This window comes from Chlorocebus sabaeus, chromosome 20, assembly GCF_047675955.1.
Source record: "Chlorocebus sabaeus isolate Y175 chromosome 20, mChlSab1.0.hap1, whole genome shotgun sequence".
Taxonomy (NCBI): Eukaryota; Metazoa; Chordata; class Mammalia; order Primates; family Cercopithecidae; genus Chlorocebus; species Chlorocebus sabaeus.
In genome coordinates, this window is record NC_132923.1 from 15926881 (window position 1) to 15951596 (window position 24716).

At 37.5% G+C, this 24716-nt stretch overlaps 1 protein-coding gene across 2 annotated transcripts in view; it reads right to left on the reverse strand.

The window, feature by feature from the left end:
- GPR89A (G protein-coupled receptor 89A) overlaps window positions 1–24716 on the reverse strand; it is a 57759-nt gene that overhangs the window by 19132 nt on the left and 13911 nt on the right. The window contains exons 4-10 of one of the 2 annotated variants that reach the window (XM_007977325.3): window positions 23256–23362; window positions 22702–22803; window positions 15600–15720; window positions 14672–14752; window positions 3683–3792; window positions 1369–1457; window positions 376–468 (exon numbers count right to left, since the gene is read on the reverse strand). In XM_007977325.3, coding sequence (XP_007975516.2) covers window positions 376–468; window positions 1369–1457; window positions 3683–3792; window positions 14672–14752; window positions 15600–15720; window positions 22702–22803; window positions 23256–23362 — 703 coding nt within the window. Of the gene's footprint in view, window positions 1–375; window positions 469–1368; window positions 1458–3682; window positions 3793–14671; window positions 14753–15599; window positions 15721–22701; window positions 22824–23255; window positions 23363–24716 lie in introns of both variants that reach the window. The other variant, XM_007977326.3, reaches the window with a different exon arrangement.

Sequence of the window (24716 nt, forward strand, 5' to 3'; positions counted from 1 at the left end):
TAGTAGAGATGGGGTTTCGCCATGTTGGTCAGGCTGTTCTCGAACTCCTGACCTCAGGTGATATACCTGCCTTGGCCTCCCAAAGTGCTGGTATTACAGGCATGAGCCACTGCACCCGGCCTCAATTTAGATATTTCATAAAATAAGGCCTTATTAACAATTTCTGACAGAAGAAAAATGCAACCTCCATTTTCTATGTAATCTAAAAAGGAAAGAGGATAACGAATGAAGCCCAGAGATGTGAAAGATCATGCTCTCTGCTGACTCAATCACATTTGGAATTTAGTTCAATATATCAGTCAAATCCACTCTTATCTCCCTGCCATTACTAGGAAAAAACATCTAAATTCTGACAATTAAAAATAACACACTTACCATGAAAATTTTCCAAACACAGTAAATAGAGAAAAAGTAACCAAGAAAATTAAAGTATTTCCCCTTGAAAGTTTTGGAGTATTCTATTCTCTCCTGGGGGAAAACAAACACAAAACATGGTTCTCAGCAAAATATAAATTTATATTCAACACAAGTATTCTTCCCTCTATGAATCACTGCTCAGGCTAAGTCAAAAAAACCATACACTGCAATAATATTAAACTAATAATAGTAGTTATGGCCAACACTTGTTGAATGCTTACTTTTAGCCAGAGACCAGAATAAACATTTTACATGCATTATCCACTTAATCTTCATACAACTCTTGTGAGATATGTTCTATTATCTTAATTTTACAGATGAGAAAATTGAGGCTTTGAGAGGTTCAATAACTTGCTCAAAGTCATACAGCTGGTGAGTAGGCTCAGGTCTATGTTTCCAAAGCCTATGTTAACTTCTATCCTATAAGGTTACTCCTGTAAAGTTATCCTAAAAAAGAACTAAAAGTTTGCAATCTTCACTAACAGATTTTGCATATTTAAATTATATTTTATTTTAGGTGTACATAGGAAAGTTACTTCTTGCAGTTTCGACACTTACTGATCTGGATCCTTTAAAACAGGGCTAGGCCATCCATGGCAGATAGGTGTCTACTGCTCTTAAAATATCACTAACTTATAAAGGAATAAAAGTAGCTACCATCTTTACCCCAGGTTAGTAGGAGGTGGTACGTGCCACCTTCCTAAATGTTGAAAAGCCTCTTCTGACTATCCCACCAACTGCTACTATTGAGAGTGTTCCATTAAGGATTTTGCTAGTGATAGGAGCAATTTCATGAAGAGTGAAGATCCCTTATCCCTAATGCTTCCTGGCTGATATTGAAGCTGTGAGGTATCTCTTGCTTGGCCACAGAGAAACCTAAAAAGTCATTTAGTCTTGTTCTCTCTTTAATCAACATGGTAAAAACCACACTTCAGTTTCCTTGCTCTGTACCTTGGTAGCATACAGATCAGCTGTTTCCAGAAAAAGCTGCCTGCTTAGTTCTTCCAAAGCATCCACTTCCTGTTGAATAAGAGTAAGATCTGATACAGAATGGGCATCAAGGTTTAAATCACATAGGAATTTCAAGAAATGGCAATGAGAAAGCATATACTTTTGGTTTTTCCTATAGTGGATTCCAGGAATTGCCTGTATTCTCAATTTCCTGTTTCACAGCCAGCAGTGCTACTTCAGAGCAACTTTCCCAACCTCTGACGCAGGTGTGTAAAAGCTTCTCCATCAAGAGCATCACCACCAAACAATTACCACTCAGTTTCTCTTAAGTCAAGCGGCTCAAACAGATGGTTTCATTTGTTTTTTGATTTATCTAGTTAGATTAAGTCAAATGTAATGTTCAAGATTGTAAATAGTTACATAATAATAACACCTCTAATAAAGCATAGTTGTGTCCTATATTATCTGAATAACTATAATGTTAGAAAACGGAACTAATACTTTACTGTGTTCTAATATAGGCTAGGATTTACAGACATTACCTTCTTTCCAAACATTATCTTCTTTTATATCTTATCTTCATGGGATTGTCTTATCCCATGGTGTTATCCATTTTGCACATAAGGAAAGTGAAGCTCAGAGAGTTAAATAACTTGCTCAAAGTCACACGATTAATTGACAGAGATGCAAAGTCAGATCTTCTTTTCCTCCAAGGCCTGCTCTTTCCATTACACTATGTTATTTTCCAAGAACTAAATCAGGTAGAGTTATTATTCTCCCATTTAGAGAACAGGGACTCAGGGAGGTTAAATAATCCGGATATGTTTGTTGACTCATCACTAAAACAGTTCAAACCTATTATTGGCTTTTATAAACTTTTAAGTAATAAATACAGTAAATATAGCCCCTTCTAAAATAGAAGCACGTACTTCAATCCAAACACTCTCTCCTCTCAGATTTTTCCCACTATTACCCAAATCAGTAAGTGCCCTTCAGTTCCTTCTTAAATAGAGGCCACTACTGGCATGATTTAGGCCACCAAACAACATGGTTTAACTAGTTACATGTCTGTCTCTCCCACAATTAGAGGGTAAGCTCCTTGAGAAGAAAGGCTGTACTCTAGTCATCATTTTATTACTTAGCACTCGGCCTGGAAATAGGAGATACAAAATAAATGTTTCTTGATTAAATAAATCTAAATTAATCCTTTTTCTTTCTCTTCCACAATCACCTTGCCTTTCTTTGATCTTATCTTCATTTGACACCAGGATATAAATCATAATTTGTAGCAAGAATAGACATCTTTCTGTAATTGAGGCAAAAGGGAAACTGTATTTCCCTGGGACAGAGAAGAAAACACGAGTATGCTATCTCATGTTTAGTTCCCCAAAGTTTTGACCTAATAGTGCCAGAGCCACACAGAAATTTGGTTACATAATTTGGGAAGTAGTTCAACATCATAACCAGTCAGAAGAACAATTTATTAATCTATTAATCAAATCTCCTTTATTCTTTCTTAGTTTAAGACAGGGTCCAGCTCTGTTGCCCAGGCAGGAGTACAGTGGTGTGATCTGGGCTCACTGCTACCTCAGCCTCCTAAGTTCAAACAATCCTGCCACCACAGCCTCCTGTAGTGGCTGGGACTAGAGGCACATGCCACTAGGCCTGGCTAATTTTTGCATATTTTGTAGAGATGAGGTTTTGCCACGTTGCCCAGGCTCGTCTTGAACTCCTGGGTTCAAGCAATCTGCCCACCTCGGTCTTGCAAAATGCTGGGATTACAGGGGTGAGCCACTGCGCCCAGCCTCTCCTTGATTCTTTAAACCGAAATGTTGCTGGAGAAGCAGAGCTACTTAAAAATTGTTTAGGAATACTAATTACTTTAGAAATGGGCCTTTACCATCCCATATACAAGCCATTTATTTTAGGTAGCCATTATGCTTTATGGTGGTTTTTCAGAGTTGAGAAATGTAATAGTGTAGTGGAAAGAACTATGAAGAGGAGATCACAATTACATTTCTAGCTTTGCCACAAACCACTGTGTGACTTAACCTCTCTGGGTCTATTTTCTCATCTGTAAAATGGAAAGACTGACTTTTTAGGACTGCTTCAGCTCAAAGACAATGATTTTATGATCTTGTGCGGATGTTGGAAAGATGACTGTACACATGGTATTTCCTAAGCCTAGTAGCTCTTAGGAGTTTGGACTCTGATGTAGTCAGGTACCTTAGAAGGGACTATCCCAATACCACTTTTTTCTTTTGCTCTTGGTCCACAGTTGAGAAAAAGAATCAAGCAGAGAGACAAAGGATACTTTCACTTCCTGGTGCTGAAGCGGTAACACTTTTTATCATTCCCCAGAAACCTGATGGTTTGTTATGCACTTCCCCTTTCTGGAACATTGTTCTCCGTGCCATTGCCATCCTGAAATGAAAGAAAATATAAAGCCTCAGCAAGGAAGCATGGACCCTCACAGTCTAGTCCCATCCACTTTCCAGTCTCACAACTGCCTCTCATGTACTGAGCTGTTTCTGGAAGGATATTGATTTTGGGGTCCTACTTTTCCACTACTTACAACTGAAGGGAAACTATGTGGAAGCAATGTGGCCTGGGTGAAGAAGAACAGAATGTGGGCTAGGCAATAAATTTGAGGACTGGCTCTGCCACTTGGAAGCTGGGAGGTCTTAAGAGTTTTCATCTCCTCATCTCTGGATGGTTGTGAAGATAAATGACATAATATATATGAATTCATGTTGTCAACTACAATGTGTTATACATAGTTTAATTACTACAGTTATCATTTAAAGACAAAACAGCTAACATACCTGGCCAGGCGTGGTGGCTCACACCTGTAATCCCAGCACTTTGGGAGGCTGAGGCAGGTGGATCACTTGAGGTTGGGAGTTCAAGACCAGCATGGGCAACATGGTGAAACCCCGTCTCTACTAAAAATACAAAAATTAGCTGGGCGTGGTGACCCATGTCTGTAATCCCAGCTACTTGCGAGGCTGAGGCAGGAGAACTGCGTGACTCTAGGAGGCAGAGGTTGCAGTGAGCTGAGATCATGCCACTGCACTCCAGCCCGGGTGACAGAGTGAGACTCCATCTCAAAACAAAAAACAAAAAACAAAAAAAAACCCAGCTAACATACCTAACTAAAGGACCAAATACAGAGTTAGAAACGAAATACATGCTTTCTTCCTTCTTTTTCAAAGGCAGACAAAAGGAAAAAAAATAGCAAAGTTGCATAAACCTGTCCCCATCTAAAATATTAGTCTCTAAGTCCAATACCCTCACCTTCTGTAATCTGTCCTACAGCTGAATAAATCAACAGGAAATGTATCACTCTTTGTCCTCTCAGTCTGTGGAGGACTGACTAGCACAGTGGTAGCTGCTGGCATGTCCCAACCCACCACAAAGCTATTAACAGGGTCCTAGTGAGGATCAAAAAAGATCATTTGTACATAATCGATTATTTAAAGGGTTTAATGGGCCAAGGCCTACAGGCATAAAATGAACTAGGATGAGTCTAATAAAAATAGAGTAGCAGGACCAAAGAAAAATGTAACTCAAGGTGGGTATTTTTGGGAGGCAAAAGATAAAAATAGTGAAGAGCAAGAAGCAGCGTTGGTATTTATGCCTGTGACTAATACAAACAGTACCAATGGTACCAAAGATCAAATGATATTTCTATGGGTGAAATTCTTTGAGTCATTAGCTAAAATGATATTAACAAGAAAGAATGTCAGCCATGTTGACTTAACTGTTTCCTTTTGAAAATGACCTTTGCCTGGATACTGAGTGAATGAAACACAGCTCTTTTAGCTCTTTCTGCCTTTCTTCTAACTACACATCTACTATCACTCACCATTTTGGGAAGATGTAATAAACAACCAAGAAGAGGCTCAGACCTAGGAAGATTCTGACTTGTAAGATAAAGGATCAGTAATTCTAGGTTTTTATATTTTCATAGTTGAAAAAGCTAGAACACATACATAAAGAAAGCAAGAGTTTTATTCCACTCATTTAATAGTTCATTTCAGCTTAACATGCAGGATTAAAGGAGGCAGTTGTGAGAAAGAAAGCACAGAGCTCATTTCTATTGTTCTTATTTTCAGTGTCTACAATACAACAAACACTAATGACTGGCTGTGGAGTGGAATCAATTGAGTACGTAAAGGTGACTGACACTGTGCTGTGGTCTCATAATAGGCAAAGAAGTGTAACCACTAGAAGTGAAAGTTAGAGGCACATAGACAAGCATGGCCTTGTTTTAAGCAATTCACTTTTACTTTCAATTGTATCAAGAATCTATTAATTCTAAACCAATTTTGCTCATATCAAATGAATTGTAGATGAAAAAGAAATGATCATATATTTAAGAAGGTAACAATATTAAACCTTCTGAAATGTGAAAAGGAATTAAAAAACCCCCAACAATATGAGGTACTATAGAATTAGATTACCTTCATCTTCAACTTTTCTTTACTATCACCATTGCTATTGAATCTTTATAACGAGGGTAGCTACAAGAAATTATCTATTTGTTATTAGCCCAACGTCATTTAAAAGTTCCTAATATGGAAAAACATATGCACTAGGCTGAGGTTTGGTGGTAGTGTACAAGAGAAGAAGCTAAAAAATGTCTATTGTGGTTTAAATATCAGTCAACTATTTTCTGGTCTCTGCTGTTTCTAGTAGGAAGTCAGCCATTTTTTTTTTTTTAGTTAAACTTTTGAAATAATTGTAGATTCATAATGTGGTTTTGAGAAAAAACACAGAGATTCCATGTACCCGTTACCCAGATTTCCTCAACTGAAACATCTTGCAAAGCTCTAATACAACCAGGATACTGACACTGATAGAGTCACAATTCAGGACATTTCCATCACTACAAGGATCCTTCAGGCTGCACCTATACAGCTTATCTCCCTCCCACCTCCAATTCCTTAACTCCGGCAACCATGAATCTGTTCTCCATTTCTGCCATTTTGTCATTTCAAAAATGTATATATAACTAGAATCATAGAGTATATATTATTTGGGGATTCTTTTTTCACTCAGCGTAATTTTCTAGAGATTTATCCAGGTTGTTGCGTGTATCAATAGCTTGTTCATTTTTCCTGCTAAGTAGTATTCCATGGCATGAATGTACCACAGTTTGTTTAACCATTCAACCACTGAAGAGTATCTCATTTGTTTCCAGTTTTGGAGCTACTATGAATAAAGCTGCTATAAACATTCAAGCACAGTTTTTTGTGTGAACATAAATCTTCATTTCTCTGGATGAATGCCCTGGAGTACAATTGTTAGGGTGTGGTAACTGCATATTTAGCTTTTAAAGAAAGAACTAAAATGTGTTCCAGAGGGACTGTACCATTCTACATGGATGCCAGCAATGTGTGAGTGATCCAGTTGCTCTGCATTCTTGTTAGTATTTGGTGTTGTCACTAATTTTTATTTTAGCCATTCTGACAGGTGTGTAGTGATATCTCAATGTGGTTTTAATGGCATATCCATAATGGCTAACAACGTTGAATCCATAATGGCTAACAACGTTGAATCCATAATGGCTAACAACGTTGAACACCTTTTCATGCGGTTATGTGCCATTTGTGTATCCTCTACAATAAAACGTTCATCATTTTTGCTTATTTTCTAACTGCACTGCTTTTTTTTTAATGTAAGTTTTGAATGTTTTTTATTCTAGATACTAGTGCTTTCTCAAATAAGTGGCTTGCAAATATTTTCTCCCAGTGGTAGCTTATCTTTTCATGCTCTTAACAGTCTTTTTTTTTTTTTTTGAGAAGGAGTCTTGCTCTGTTGCCCAGGTTAAAGTGCAGTGGCTCCATCTTGGCTCACTGCAACCTCCGCCTCCCGCGTTCAAGCCATTCTCCTGTCTCAGCCTCCCAAGTAGCTGGGATTATAGGCGCCCACCACCATGCCTGGTAAATTTTTTTATTTTCAGTAGAGATGGGGTTTCACCATCTTGGCCAGGCTCGTCTCAAACTCCTGACCTTGTGATCCAGCCGCCCTGGCCTCCCAAAGTGCTGGGATTACAGGTGTCAGCCACCGCACCCGGCCTTAACAGTCTTTTACAGAGCAAAAGCGTTAAATTTCGATGGAGCCCAATTTATCAATTTTTCCTTTTATGGATTTTACTTTTGGTATCAAGTAAATAACTTTTTGCTTAGCCCTTGATTCCAAAGATTCTCTCCTGTTTTTGTTTTTTTTTTCCGAAAGTTTTATAGTTTTACATTTTAGTCTATTATCTGTTTTAATTTTTTTTTTTTTTGAGATGGCGTCTCGCTCTGTCACCCAGGCTGGAGGGCAATGGTAGATTTCGGCTCACTGCAACCTCCACCTCCAGGGTTCAAACAATTCTTGTGCCTCAGCCTTCCCAGTAGCTGGGATTACAGGCGCCTGCTACCACACCTGGCTAATTTTTTGTATTTTTAGTAGAGAGGGGGTTTCACCATGTTCGCCAGGCTAGTCTTGAACTCCTGACCTTAAGTGATCTGTCTGCCTCAGCCTCCCAAAGTGCTGGGATTACAAGCGTGAGCCACTGTGCCCTGCCTATTTTAATTTTATATAAAGTGTAAGACTTAGATTTAGATTCATTTTTTTAAACTATGGATGCCTAATTGCTCTAGCACCATTTGGTGAAAGGCCATCTTTCCTCCACTGAACTGCTTTTGCATCTCTGTCAAAAATTAGCTGGGCATATTTGTGTATTTCTTTCTTTCTTTTTTTTTTTTTTTTTGCTCTGTTGCCCAGGCTGGAGGGCAGTGGAGCAATCTCAGCTCACTGCAACCTCCACCTCCTGGATTCAAGCAATTTTCCTGTCTCAACCTCCCAAGAAGCTGGGACCACAGGCGCATGCCACCATGTCCAGCTAATTTTTGTATTTTTAGTAGAGACAGGGTTTCGCCATATTGGTCAGGCTGGTCTCAAACTCCTGACCTCAGGTGATCTACCTGCCTCAGCCTCCCAAAGTGTTGGGATTACAGGTGTGAGCCACCGTGCCTGGCCATGTGTATTTCTGGGTTCTCTTTTCTGTTCCACTGATCTATGTTTACCAGTACCACAGTCTTGATTATTGTAGCTATATAGTATGTTTTAAGATCAGGTAGACAAATTCCTCTCATGTTGTTCTTTTTAAAAATTGTATTAACTATTCTAGTTATTTTGCCTTTCTGTACAAATTTTAGAATAGTTTTGTGTATATCTACAAATAAATCTTGCTGGGATTTTGAAATGAATAACATTAAATTTGTATATGAATTTGGGGAGAATTAATATCATTACTATGTTGAGTCTCCTAATCTATTAACATGGTATGTCTATTTATTTGTATCTTCTTTTATTTTTTTCATTAGTTTTATAATTTTCAGCAAACGAGTCCTGTATACATGTTTTGTTAGACTTCTACCTAGGTATTTCATTTTGTGAGTGATTATAAGTAGTGTATTTAAACATTTGATGTCCACATGTCCATTGCTAGCTTATAGAAAGACAACTGATTTAAAAAAATTTGATTTTCAAGATGGGGTATTGTTATATTGCTCTCAGGCTGCATTCAAACTCCTGGGCTCAAACAATTCTCTCGCTTTAGCCTCTTGAGTAGCTGGTCAGGCGCATGCACCACTGCTCCTGGCTACAATTGATTTTTGTATGTTTATTTTATATTCTACAATGTTGCTGAATAACCATTACTTTTGTTTTCCATTGCTGCTTTCAAGATTTTCTCTTTACTTTTATCTTTTAGCAGTTTCACTATATATACACGTAGGTGTAGTTTTCTTATGTTTTGGGCTGGTATTTCTTTAAATACTTTTTCTGCCCCTTTCCTTTTCTTCTAGAACTCCGACCACAAGAATGTTGGACTGCTTGATATTGTCTCCTACTGAGACTTTTGTTCATTTTTCTTCAATCTTTTTTTAAAAAAATAATGGTTTTTTTCTTCTTTTTGAGACAGAGTCTCGCTCTGTCACCTGGGGTGGGGTGCAGTAGTGAGACTGCAGCTCACTACAACTTCCGCCTCCCAGGTTCAAGCCATTCTCCTGCCTCTGCCTCCTGAGTAGCTGGGACTACAGGCTCCTACCACCACGCTCAGCTAATTTTTAAATTTTTGGTACAGACGGGGTTTCACCATGTTGGCCAGACCTCAAGTGATCCGCCTGCCTTGGCCTGCCAAAGTGCTGGGATTACCAGGCCATTTTTCTTCAATCTTTTATCTCTCTATTCTTCAGATTAAATAATTTCTATTAATCTATCTCATTTTTTATTTTATGTTTTGAGACAGAGTCTCGCTCTGTCGCCCAAGCTGGAGTGCAGTGGCTTGATCTTGGCTTACTACAACCTCTGCCTCCTGGGTTCAAGAGATTCTCCTGCCTCAGTTTCCCAAGTAGCTGTGACTACAGGCACGTGCCACCATGCCCAGCTAATTTTTGTATTTTTGGTAGAGACAGCATTTCACTATGTTGGCCAGGCTGGTCTCGAACTCCTAATCTCAGATGATCCACCCACCTCGGCCTCCCAAAGTGCTGGGATTACAGGTATGAGCCACCATGCCCAGTCTGAATTTTTATTGATCTGATTCTTCTGTCATCTCAATTCTCCTGTTAAGCCCGCCTAGTAAAATTTTTATTTCAGTTACTGTAGTTCTCAGTCTTTGGATTTCTATTTTGTTGTTTTTTAAAAGTTTCCATTTCTCTGTTGGGATTCTCTCTTTTCACTTGTATCATGCTTTCCTTCACTTTTTTGAATATATTTGTAATGGTTACTTTCAAGTCTTTGTTAAATCTATAATCTGGATCCACTTGGAGTTAGTGTCTATTGGCTGCTTTTTATCTTGAACATTGGTTATACAGTCTTGTTTCTTTACATGTCTAGCAAGTTTTAGTTGAAGGTAATATGTTGTAGTGACTTTGGAATCTGTTTTGTTTTTCTGAGAACTGTTAATTTTTTGGTACTAGTAAGCAGTTAATTTACTTAGACTCAAACTGTGAAATCTGTCATACCTGCAGCAGCTAATGTTTCTGCTCAGTTTCCTGGTTTCTAGCTTCTTCTTTTTTAGCCTATCTCCCTGATAGTCTCCATTGAGCTTGAGCTTGTATAGGGTAGTGGTAGTCTGGACAGATTCTATAGTCATATTTTAGGGCTCATCCTCTCTGTGGATCTTTTGCTTCTAGGGATCTCTCCTAAATTTTCAACTGCTTTGCCAGTCCTGAATTCTACCCTCTGACACCTCAAGCCAGTAAGGCTTTCACTTTCTGTCATCCAAGCTGTGTGTTCAACCTGCACATAGCTCAGAAAATGCACTCAATCAAAGGCACAGCAACCTTGCAAATCACACTAAGAAGTTCAGTATACCAAGGGTAGACTCTCTTCCAGTTTCTGCCTATTTTCCCTCAGGCTCTTTGGTGTTTACCGTGGAAATACATTATTTAATGATGACACAGGGATTTGGGAAGGGTTTATACTGAGATTTTGGATCTTAGTCCTTCTGCATTTCCCTCATTTCCAAAATTTCCCCTTTAAATTTTCAGTTACTCAGCTGATTTAAACTCTTATCAATCTGCACGCTTGAGTGGGTGCTGGGAGGTTGGGTGGGTACTGGGAGGGTGGGTGGTGGCTGAGGAGCACTTCCAGGCAAGAAAGCCACAAACTTGCAATAGTTACCTGATGCTCTTCTCAAATTTCTACCTGCCTCTGTTCATTTTCCAGTGACTTCAAATACTTGCTTTTAACATTTTTTCCAGTATTTATGATTTTCTGTAGAAGGAATGGCTTAAATTCTTTCCACTGTCATTTCCGGAAGTTTCCTCTATTATCATTTGAGAGTGGCTGTGGCTGGTGCTGAAATTTCACTAGTGAGTATGTTTCTTCCCCAATCCCTACAAAATTTCAAAGAGATCCTAGAAAAACTAATTCAAGGTAGAGGTTAACATTTTTTCCTCCACTGTTCCAAACGGGAAGACATATGCCTCTTTCCTTCTCCCACTTTAAACCATTAACTTTTTTGTACATAACAAATGTTACTTTTCTTGTATGTCATCTCACTATGGCCCTCTACTGTTAAGGTAAAAGATGGTTTTCTGGTCACTACTGCTCCCCAACTATGACTGTTTGCAAAAACAGTGTTTCTTTTTTAATAAAAAAATTTTTATTTTGTAAAACCACTTGAAAACAACAAAAATAGTTTTTCTATATTGTGGTAAATGGCAAGGGCACTGTATGAATCCTAAGGGCCCCAGTGTTGTCACGTTAGCTGTCTATCTGCCCTGTAAGTTCCACTGGCTAAAGGACTGTGCTAATGGGGTCATGTTGGGAGGCTGATTCTTCTGTGAGCCACTCAAATTAATAAAACCTACTGTCGGACCACAAACCATTCCTGATCCTGACCAGACAATGCATTATAGGGGAAATGGGCTATAGTATGTACAGATCAGAGTCAATTCCTTAGCAGTATTAGTATGAAATGGCTTAAAAGTATACATCCACACTTGACATGAGTCATAACTTCACTTTTTTTTTTAGACAGAGTCTTGTTCTGTCCCCCAGGCTGCAGTGCAGTGGTGCAATCTTGGCTCACTGCAACCTCTGCCTCCCAGTTTCAAGCAATTCTCCTGCCTCAGCCTCCCAGGTAGAAAAAATTCAGGGCAATAAGGCTGGGCGTGGTGGCTCATGCCTGTAACCCCAGCACTTTGGGAGGATAAGGCGGGCGGATCACTTGAGGTCAAGAGTTTGAGATCAGCCTGGTCCAACATGGTGAAACTCCGTCTCTACTAAAAATGCAAAAATTAGCTAAGTATGGTGGCACGCCTATAATCCCAGCTACTCGGGAGGCTGAGGCAGGAGAACTGCTTGAACCTGGGAGGTGGAGGCTGCAGTGAGCTGAAATCACATCACTGCACTCCAGCCTGGGCAACAGAGCGAGACTCTGTCTTAAAAAAAAAAAAAAATTCAGGACAATAGACAATATTCCATTCTTCGAATACAAAAGTTACATACCAGTCCATGAGCATGGACTATCTTTCCATTATTTGTGTCTTCTACAATTTCTTCTATTAATGTTGTATAGTTTTCAGTGTCCAGGTCTTTCTTCCTCCTTGGTTAAATTTATTCCTAAGTATTTTTTCTTGTAACTATTTTAAGTGGGATGGTTTATTTTTGGAATGTTCATTGAACATCAGTATTGTTAAAACGTCCATATTATCTAAAGCAATCTGTAGATTTAATGTAATCCCTCTCTATCAAAATTCCAATGTCACTTTTCATAGAAATAGAAAAAATAATCCTAAAATGCATATGGAAACAGAAAAAACCGAATTGCCAAGGCAATCATGAACAAAAGAACAAAGCTGGAGGCATCATACTACCTTATTTCAAATTACACTACAAAGCAATAGTAATTAAAACAGCATGATACGAGCATAAGCACAGACTCATTGACCAAGGGAACAGAATAGAGAACCCAGAAATAAACCCACACATGTATGGTCAATTGATTTTTGACAAGGGTGCCACATGTACACACTGGGAAAAGGATAGTCTTTTCACTAAACGGTGTTGGGAAAACGGAATATCCATCTGCAGAAGAATGAAATTGGACCCTTATCTCACTCAATATATAAAAATTAACTCAAAATGGACTAAACACTTAAGCCGGGAAACTGTAAAACTACTAGAAGAAAATAGGGGAAAAACTACACAAATTGCTCTGAACAATAACTTTTTAGATTTAATCCCCAAAGTGCAGGCAATTAAAGCAAAAATAGACAAACGGGATTACATCAAAATAAAAAGCTTCTGCGCAACAAAGAAAACAATTAGCAGAGTGAAGACACAACCTACGGACTGGAAGAAAATATCTGCAAGCCATATGTCTGATAAGGGGTTGGTATACAAAATACGTAAGGACCTCAAACAACTCTATAGAAAGAAAACAAATAACCTGATTTTTAAATGGGCAAGGAACCTGAATAGACATTTCTCAAAAGAAGGCATACACATGACCAACAGATATATCAAATAATGTTTAACATACTAGCCATTAAGGAACTGCAAACTAAGACACAATGAGATATCACCTCGTACCTGTCAGAATGACTATTATCAAAGGGGCAAAAGATAAAGAATGCTGGTGTGGACACTGAGAAAAGGGAACCCTTACTACATTGTTGGTGGAAATGTAAATTAGCACAACCACTATGGAAAACATTGTGGAGGTTCCTACAAAAACTGAAAATGGAATTGCTATATGATCCAGCAATCCCACTTCTGAGTATTTACCCAAAAGATATGAAATTAGTAAAATGTCAAAGAGACATACGTACACCCATGTTCACTGCAGTATTATTTACAATAGCCAAGTTATGGTATCAATCTATATGTCCATCAACAGAAAAATGGATAAAGAAAATATGGCATACATAGACAACAGAATAGTATTCAGCCTTAAGGAAGGAAATTCTTTCATTTGTTAGTGGAGAACACCATGCTAAGCAAAATGAGTTGGACACAGAAAGACAAATACTGCATGTTCTCACTTATATGTGGAATCTAAAACAATGAACTCAACAGAAGCAGAGGGTAGAATGATGGTTACCAGAGGCTGGATGGGTGGGAGGAATAGAGAGACGATGGCCAAAGGGTACAAAGTTTCAGTTAGACAGGAGGAATAAGGGTTTTTTTCTTTGCGACATACTGTACAGCATGATGAATATAATAAATAATAATGTATTGTACATTTCAAAATCAATAAGAGTAAATTTCAGATGTTTTCACCACAAAAAAATAAGCATGTGAGCGGATATGTTAATTAGCTTGATTTAATTATTCCACTTTGTATGCCACAAATATATACAACTATAATTTGTCAATTTACAATTTAAAAAATTAAAAAAATTCTAATTTATCTAAGAAGAATGATCTAAATTCAAGAAATGAGATTGAATTTGAGAATTTTCTTTCACACAAAACACTAAATCTTTTTAAAAAACTTTTTTATATTTTTAATTTTATTATTATTGTTATTTTAAAGGGATGGGGTCTCACTATGTTACCCAGGCTAATCTTGAACTTCTGGGCTCAAGTGATCCTCCCGTCTTGGCCTCCCAAAGTGCTGGGATCACAGGTGTGAGCCACTGTGTCCAGCCAACACTAAATCTTTGATAGTACTTTACCTTATAATAAAAATGAATAAGATAAAATTCCCTGCCAGCACCAATTCATAGTCAAATTTTCTTGTTGAGAAATTGTAACAGAGTCCAGATGTTTTACAGTGTTGATATCTTACCTTTTCTTTTTGCTTATGATCATATCCATGGTTTGGAGCAGTCGCCGTTCCAGGGCTAGAATATCTGTGTCAGTCACGTTCCTACAAAAAGCACAAACTGCTAGCGAAATGTTTTGGGATCCTACTCTTGGGCATGATACTGTATCTGGAGAGATACACAGACTTTAACTTTACCCACTACTTTTTTCTAGAAAATAGTAAAATAACCATAATTAATAAACTAAAATGCTTTTGCTCTCATTTCTTACAGCTAATCCTCTGGCATCTCAGGGAAATGGAATTTACCCAGCTCTCTTACAGTTTTTCTTAGCTTTGATCCAGTGACATTTTTATATATATATATTTAAATATTTTTATTTTATTTTTTATTATACTTTAAGTTCTGGGATACATGTGTAAAACGTGCAGGTTTGTTACATAGGTATACACGTGCCATGGTGGTTTGCTGCACCCATCAACTCGTCATTTATTTATGAAAGAGTCTTGCTCTGTCACCAAGGCTGGAGTGCAGTGGCGTGATCTCAGCTCAGTGACATTTAGGATGTATGTTTAAGCACACTTTTAACTTGGCATTGTCTTCTACTGTTCTATTAATACTTCTAGGAAGAACTAAACTGCTGAAGTTGGGGTTGGTTTATACTGCTGGTCACTAGAAATGTGCCTTTAAAAAGTGGGAGGGGAGTGTCACATCGAAATTTGCCATTTAAAATATAAATGAATGTAGGACAAATATCAAAGGCAAGCAGTACAAGTGATAAGACTTATTTAGAAAGATTTCCAGGTCAATGCCCATAGGGACAGAGAAAGAGAAAAATAAAAAGGCAGTGTCATAGATCTAATATATAATCTTAAAGATGGTGGCATAATATGACATATGTATTCAAGAAGTAATGGGGCAAAAAAGAAAGGATGGAAAGCGCTCTGTTACCTGAGGAAGTAAGACATGTAAGTGTATGGGCAGTTGACAGCACCAAATCCAGAAAGGAGGGCCATGAGAGTCACTCCAATCACACCAACCCGGCTGATGAGCTGTTCTATGGATAAGATCCCTGAAAACATCAAGGCACATTAACGCAGGTAACACAGATAAAATGGCTCTCATCTGTACTGCAAAAGGAAACATTACTGAAAACATTAACCATTACACATAACTAACTCATACAAGCCAACTTTTAATTATTAATGTGTAGATGATAATAAAGAGTATAATAAATATACTAAATATAGTATATAGAGTATAATATATATAGTATATAAATATAGATAATAGAGTATAATAAATATACTAAAAGTTTACTGATTTTCCTCTTGTCCCATATGCTTCAGAGTGATCTCTTTTATTGGGTGATAACAGTAAAATAATAACAACAATAATTATAAAGAACAATCATTGACTGTTTACTCTTGGTAGCATGAATGCTAACAAAGCAAAGTACTTTTAGTAAAAGCATCGGCCAAAAAAACTAGAAAAGTAAATCTGCTGGAGAAGTATAAATAGCAGGAAATACTTGGTGCTAGTTATCTTTGATATATATGTATTTCCCCTAAGGTGATACTCTTTTGCTTTTGTCTTATTCTTTTTTGCATCCAATAAACACAGAATTCATCTAATAAATGAGCTACACTTATAGATGAATAATTCAAAGGCAAACACATCATTGTTAGATTATAAATTGTATCCTAATTATCAATTGTTTCACATCTCTTGAGAATGCTGAAAATCAACTTAGCAGTGAAAATAAATACTGCTGGTTGATGTATTTGGGATAAATGAGAGAAAGCAATGCTGAAGAATAACTCAGTAAGTTTGGCGTTGCAGAAAAAGAATGGTTTTAGTTGGTTTTCACTTTTATTTCTAGGATAGAATTCACTTCAGCCATCCACTCCTATGGTCAAATGCCAGAGCTGTAATTCAGGAATTCTGTCAGCTTCAAAACCGAAAATTCCAATATTCTTTTCTGACTACTGGCCTCCCTTCCTAGTCTTCAAGTTCTCGTTCTCCTTTATTTCCACTACACTCGTTTTAGAGGTCAGTGCACTGCTTCTCCATTCTTCACCTAGCTTGGACTCCAGGCTTGCTGGCTTCAAATTCTCTCACCAGGAGCCTCAATCTCCTACAATCTTCCTTCTGAAGTGCTAATCCTACAAATTCCCAACTCTGGATCAGTCTAACACTCTGCCTTCCCTGTGCCCATGTTTTGCTGCCTAAAATTGCTAGAATGCATACTGATTTTGGAGTCATTACAAATGTATGGTCTCCGGTCCTAAGAGAGCTCTCACACTACTGACTAATCCTTATCTTGCCCTTGGTCAGCCATCTCTCTCCATCGTCTTTGTCAGTTACTCTTTATTTTTCCTACCTTTGTCCTTCTCCTTTGCCAATGTCCTTATTATAAAAGACATAAGCTATTAGACATAAACTACCTTCACTCTACTACAAACTACCTTAACTCCACACTATGGTCATAAATTTTCTCCTGGTTGCCAAATTCAACATTTTCCAATTCTTGTTTTATTGGCTCTTTTATAACATTGAATATACATCTGCAATCATCCTCCCAGCTTGTCTCCTTCAGAACAAAGTAGCATCCAAAGTTGACTTCTCCACTTGTGCTTCTGATTTTCTCTGGGCCCTGGGAACTGTCTCATCCTTTTATGTGAGTTCTGGGATATTGCTGGTGATAATCTTGGTGCTATTTGTTTTTGGTTTTCTGTCATGGGGGTAAGTGAAGCCAGCTTGCCCCTATGCCACCATCTTGGAACTAGAAGTCACCATACTTTTGATTGTATTCAATCCCTTCCACCTCTTTCAGAGTCTTGTTCCATCATCTATCTCCTCTCTCTTGTATATTCAATATTTCCTTCTTTGCTAGTTCTTTCTCTTTAGTTTCAAGTCTCTTTTCTAAGAGAAATTCTGTTCTTGGCTTTGAGTTTACCTCTAGTTACCAATCGCCATCTATTTCTTCCTTAATAGCCAGGCTTCTTAAGAGAAGTTTATAGTTATTGTCACCTTTTCTTCACCTCCAGTTCATTCCTTAACTGACTGCAATCCAGCTTTCTTCCCATTCTTCTACATTGAATGAAATCACTTTCACTAATAATTGTAATGGCAATATAATAGGTAATATGCATCAAGTACATGCTATGACTAGGCACTGTTCTAAGCACTTCACGTGTTCTAATTCATTTAACCCTCATAACAATCCTACGAGGTAGATATTATTGAAAACCTAATTTTACAGATGAAGAAATGGAGGCACAAAGAGGTTACGTAACTTAGTTAAGGCCACACAGATAAAAGGGGCAGAGTCAAGTTTCAAGTGCAGTCTAGCTCCAAAGTCTGGGCTTCAACCACTACAACACTTTGGTAATAAGTTTTCTCCTGGTTGCAAAATTCAACATTTTCCAATCCTTGTTTTATTGGCTCTTTTATGACACTGAATCATTTTTGTTTAAAATTATTTTATCTTCTTGGCTTCCACAACATCATTTCTCAAGGATTACCCTTTCACTGTTCTAATTGCTTTTTCTCAGTCACTTCTTGCTCTGTATGGACCAGAATTCTCTCTTTCATTTCAGTATACACATTTTTTGGTTGGGTGATCTCACCAACTTCCCCAGCTTCACCTAATGGCATTTAGTTGATGATTTCTAGTTGTTTGGATTCCTGGAGCCATCTCTATGAGGAATGATACATGTATACTTTTTCCCTAAGCTCCTGATTTGTACATCCAATTGCTTATTTAACACCACCTGAATATGCATGGGTAACTCAAATTCAGCATATACCGAACTAAAATTATCTTTCCCCTCAACTTGTTTCTTCTTCTGCATTATCTGTCTTAGAAAATGACATAATCACCATAATAATAAAATCTATACACTATACGATTACTCTCCATTCTATCTCTCGCCTTTCTTTGAATATACCAAGGTCTTTCTGCCTCAGGGCTTTATGTGATGTCTCTTGTGCGTTCTTGGTGGGTCTTCCTTTGGTCTTGTCCTTTAAATCTCAGCTTAAATATCACTGTCTCAGAAAGGGTGGATCTAACTACTTATACTACATTATCTGCATTTTTCTCTATCACAGCAACCTGTTTGCTCCTTGATGACAATGATCACAATTGGCAATCATTTATTTATATATTTACCTCTTTACTGTCTAGTTTCACCCACAAGACTGTAAATTTCAGGGGGGCAGAAACCAAGTTTGTTTTGTTTGTGGTTTATTTCCAATGCTTAATTTATATAAAGTAGATGCTCAATAAATATTTGTGTAATGCTAAATGAACAAAGAAATCCTCACCTAAATTCTGTTGATTCTACTTACTATATACCTCTTGAATTTGCAACCCCTTTACAAGAAGACATCATGTCTTATTGATCTTTGTTTTCCTTACTGCCTGGCACATAGAAGGTGTTCAACAAATGTTTGTTGACTATAACATCACTCAATAACATAAAAAAATCCAAGGGATTAATATGGGTTATTAAATAAGAAAAAATGAAAAAATTCCCCCCTTTACCTTTATTCCTTTTAACATGGTGTCTTTGTCCTTTTATTACATCTTTTTATGATTTAAAGTACTTTGTAGATACTATTTACTTAATCTCAGCATTTCTATGAAATAGGAGTCAGTTATCATTATCCCCATTTACCAGTTAATACATGGAAAGTCAGATGAATAAGGACACTAGCAGAAGACCATTTTACCTTTGCCACCTGCTCACACAGATTCCTTACAGTCTTTTGTAATCTCTCTGACTCTTTCCCACTAAAGACATTCCAAGGTTCAGGCACCACACAAGAAGTACTTTCATGGATTATTTTTTTGAGTCATGTTCTGTTGCCCAGTCTGCAGGGCAGTGACATGATCTCAGCTCACTGCAACCTCAGCCTCCTTGGTTCAAGCAATTCTTGTGTCTCCAGCCTCCGGGGAGTAGCTGGGATTACAGGCATGCGTCACCATGCCTGGCTAATTTTTGTATTTTTAGTAGGGACGGGGTTTTGCCATGTTGGCCAGGCTGGTCTCTAACTCCTGACCTCAAGTGATCTCCCTGCCTTGGCCTCCCAAAGTGCTGGGATTATAGGGGTGAGCCAACCTGCCCAGCCCATTTTTTGGGTGGTCTCCACAGCAATAAACAATTACAGTGGTTGTTGGGACAGTCCTGGGAAAGCTCTAGGAAGGTAGTGTAAGGCTGGTTGCTTCTTGGCTACCATCCAAACTTTTCTTCCTCCTTACTTATCTTAGAGGGTTAAATAAATTAAGATACCTGAATATTCAGTCATAAAACTGTAATGCCTATTGGAGTACGATGGAAAGAAGAAAGCTGAAACTGTCTCCCTAGCTTTCTCTCTCAGTGTCCTTTTCAGGGTCATCCCACAGAATTTAGAAAAAGGGGTGGATGAAAGGACAATAGATACAATGGCCTTCATCTTCCCTTTGGTGTGTCCTGGCTGCACTGGTCATGTGAGCTGAATGCACACAGGAGAAAGCTGGAGAAAGGTGTCAGAGTCAGGTCTTTGTATTGCATGTGAGCCTGTGTTTGCCCTGTCAGCAGCCCTGGGGGCCTTTTGTAACTCTTCTCTCTGACTTCTACCATCACAGATAAATGTGTCTGGCTGTGGGTTTCTTTGAAACAGGTTTATATGAGAACTATACTACCAGGACTCTTTAGTGCAAGTCTTTCTTTTCGTTGACCATTGACATAGGCATGCTGATCACATTAGCATTTCCTAAATTCCTATCCAGAGTGTTAAAGTAGTAAACTCATTTACCACATTGGAGAGACTCAATTTTCTTCCATTCACTGATTCAAAGAACATGTATTAAAACACTCGTTATGTGTTAAGTTCCACACTAGGCACTAGGGATACAAAGACAAATAACATGTAGTTTTCTGATCTCAGGGAGCCCACAGGTTGAAGAGGAAGTTGGAAAAGGAAACATGAAATTGTAAGTTTTATAGATGATATAGATACCTTGAGTTGGGAGCAATTAATATCTCCTAATGCTGGCCAGGAAAATCTTCCTAAAGGAATTGACAAGAGTTGAATCTAGAAAGGATAGATAGGCATTTTCTAGGTAGACAGGGTTGGTGAAGGATTGTCCAGGCTGAGAGAACAGCTCTAGAAACTTGAGGCTGGGTGTGGTGGCTCACACTTGTGAGCACTTTGGGAGGCCACAGTGGGTCGATCCCCTGAGCTCAGGAGTTCAAGACCATCCTGAGCAACGTGGAGAAACCCCATCTCTACGAAAAAACACAAAACTTAGCCGGGTGTGGTGGCATTCGCCTGTAGTCCCCGTTACTCAGGAGGCTGAGGTGGGAGGATCACTTGAGCCTGGGAGACAGAGGTTGCAGTGAGCCAAGATCATGCCACTGCACTCCAGCCTGAATAAGAGTGAGACCTGTCTCAAAAAGAAAATAAATAAATAAACTTGAAATAACTTCATAGGACTGGAGAATGCAACATGTATAGAGAGCAGTAGCCAGGCCATGAAAAGTCTCATACGCCACCTAAGAGTTTGAATGTTTTTGGTAGGCTGGTGTTATGTTAAGTTTTCTGGCCTTTAACATTATTTGAAATCTTGAAACAGTTATTCTTATTTTAAAAATACACAACTATTTATTTGGTACTGTATATGCTTTTCAAAACTGCGTATCTCCTCTGACCTTACTGCAGGAGAGTCTCATAACCTCTCTCTCCCGAAATTCCTGCTATAGGCAATGAGTATAGATGGAAGGGTGTGTGGGAGGTACGGCAGATTCTATAATAGACACTGGCTCATTCAACATTAATTCCAATATCCTTTTCTAGCATTTGTTTTGGTACTACAGAGTTTAGAAAGCCAAACGCTCCTTCTCAGATTTCCTTGAGGCTAAGGTTCTAAATGTTACCTAGGTTTCACCAAAAAACCAGGCCCATGTGAGGCCTCAGATGCAGAAATGAACAATGCAGGGGTGGTGATAGCACTTAGGAGCTCAAACAGCTGGGACTGAGGTCCCTGATGTCATAGACCCTGAGTGGCATGTGACGACTTCAGCGAGGTTTTCTAGTTTAGTATTGTAGCATAGTTGGGTATTTCTCTTCACCATATAGCAGTTAAGCTTTGCATTCCTGCTTTCCTAGAAAGTCTATAAATTGCCTGACACTGTATAATTAATCACTTTCTGCTTTAAATTAGTTACAGTAGATTCTGTTTTCTGTAATAAGAACCCTGATAATATGGCAGGATGGTGAATGAACAGGTATAAATATATTTTTGAAAAGGTTCTAGCATGAAAGCTGCAATATATTTATTACAGATGGGCTCTCTAATCTTTTTAAGATAGATTCATACACACTTCTGAAATAGTTCTGGAAGGACTTATTAGCTGAGGTTTGTTCATTGATTTTAACTTAAAAATTAGGGCTCTGCCAAATCTCGTTTTAAAATAAACTTTTTTTGTTAGAGGGGAGACACCGATTCTTGGAAAGCTTTTCTTTACCTACTAATTGTGAGCGTTTTATGTCACCTTTCTCCAAATACGTATGCTTCCCTAATGTATCTTTATCATCCCTTAAACAGTGGCCATTTACCTTTTGGGTCACAGACCCCTTTGGAAATCTGATAAAAGTTCATTGATGCCTTACCTCCAAATACATATACAAATATATTCCTGTAGTTCTATATACAATATGAGTTAGACACCATTCTCTTTCCTTATACCCTTTAAGTAAGTATATTCAGTAAAGGAAGGTCAAAAATTCCTACTTTAGAATGACAGAAGTGAGTTCCAAAACCAGCATTAGTTATCTCTTAGAAGAAAGGAGAAAATGTAGTTCAAAATCAGACATTTTTCAGAGAAATAGCTTGCTATCCTCCTCAAAATCAGAAATTTTTTTTTCCCAATCCCAAGAACCTATGAATTAATGAATTATTTCCCCAAATAAATTTTTCCCCAAGAAATTTAATTAAATGTTTTTGAAATCAGAAAATTAAACAAAGCTTCTCCCTCCCTTCTTCTGCCCTCCCATATATACTCACCATGTTTTGGGCTGAGAATGGGAAAGGGATCTCCTAGTTTCCAGAAGAAATACATAAAAGTCAGCCATAAGAGACAGGAAAAAAGCAGTCGTTGTTTATGCACTGAGACAGAGGAGACAAAACTGTTAGGAAAAACAGATATAGGTTAAAGAGCTTGCTCTATTTAAAAATATAAGATAATGCTAATTAATATTTGGCTGCTAATTCACTTGGCAAATGAGTGATGAACAGTATAATTTTTAGTGAAAGCATCCTTACCATTGTAAGAGAAATTTAGCTGAATTTAACATGTGGGATGAATTAAATGAAACATTCTTAATAGGTAGAAAAATAAAGCTGTGGCAGAACAAATAACCTAATCATTCACTCAATATTTACTTTGTGCCAATTCATTCAATATTTATTTTATATTTATTTTTAAGATGTTGTGTGTGAGGTGTCCTCAAATAGCGGTAGCTACTGAAAGTTAATGTAGAAATAAAGCTATTCACAATCTAAGTCCCCTCAAATACTCATCTCAATCTATGTGCTGACTGAGAGGGCAAAATACTTACATAGTCGGATGTTGCTCACAATAAAATAGCCAATGTAAAAAGGCACCATGAAAACCAGGATCAGCAGAATTACACATAGGTTCATTTTCCAGTGAAAATAACGTGAGCTGAAATAAATGTCAAAGACTGTCACTAAGAAGGAGAGAGGGAAGCAACTTTCTTTCTCTTTAGTCTTCCAAAGGGTCTTTTGCTCTTGGGACTCAATATTGAATATATCCTATCTAATCAGCCTACTAGGCTCTTAAAATCTACTTATTTGTAGAGATTAAAAAACACAAATTTCTGAAAGGTATATATGACCATCTTAACCTCTGAAGAATTTCATATATTAAAATAAGAATGTTTATGTTTTTGATATATTCATGGGTAACATATACCACTAACATGTATCAACATAAGACATTGCTAGTAGAATGACTATTGTTTTATTCTCCCCTAGGAATCTTATTCCAATGTAAGAATTAAAGGAAAATAAATGTTAACAGTAATAAATGCTATAAAGGCTCAAAAATATTTCTTTTGTACTCCTGATATAAACACCTGATTTGCATGAATTACTTTTATTAATTTATAAGATATATTTTGTTAAAACTTTTTGTTAGCACTTTTTATAACAGTTTTAATGAGATATAATTTACCCATTTAAAGTATACAATTCAATGGTTTTCATATACTCAGAGTTGTGCAACCATCACCTCAATCAATTTTAGAACACTTTCATTAGGCCATAAAGAAATCCTGTACCCATTAGCAGTCACTCCTTTTCTCCCTAACCTCCTCAGCTCTAGGAAACCACCAATATACTTTCTGTTTCTAGGAAACCACCAATACGTAATCTTTTATGACTGGCTTCTTTTACTTACCATAATGTTTGCAAGTATCTATCAATAATTGATATGTTGTAGTATCTATCAATAATTCCTTTTATGGCTGAACAATATTCATCCCATTATATGGATATATTATATTTTGTTTCTGGATTTATTAATTGAAGACATTGGGTTTTTGGCTATTATAAATAGAGATGCTATGAATGTGTGTGTATACATTTTGGTGTGGATGTATGTTTTCATTTCTCTTTAGGTAAAAATGGAGTGGAATTGTTGGGTCATATGATAAATCTATATTTAATCTTTTGAGGTACTCCCACTGTTTCCCAATGTGGCTGCATCATTTTACATTTTCCTCAGGAGCGTATGAGAGTTCCAATTTCTCCTCAGCCTCGCCAACACTTGTTATTGTCTTTTTTTTTTTTGTTATAGCATTTCAGTGTGTGTGAAGTGGTATCTCACTGTGGTTTTGATTTGCATTTCCTTGATGGTTAACGGTACTGGGCATCTATTTATACGTGTTTACTGGCCATTTCTATATCATCTTTGGAGAAATGCCTATTCAGATCCTTTATTCATTTTTAAATTGTATTATATTATTAAACTGTAAGAATTCTTTGTGTATTTTAGA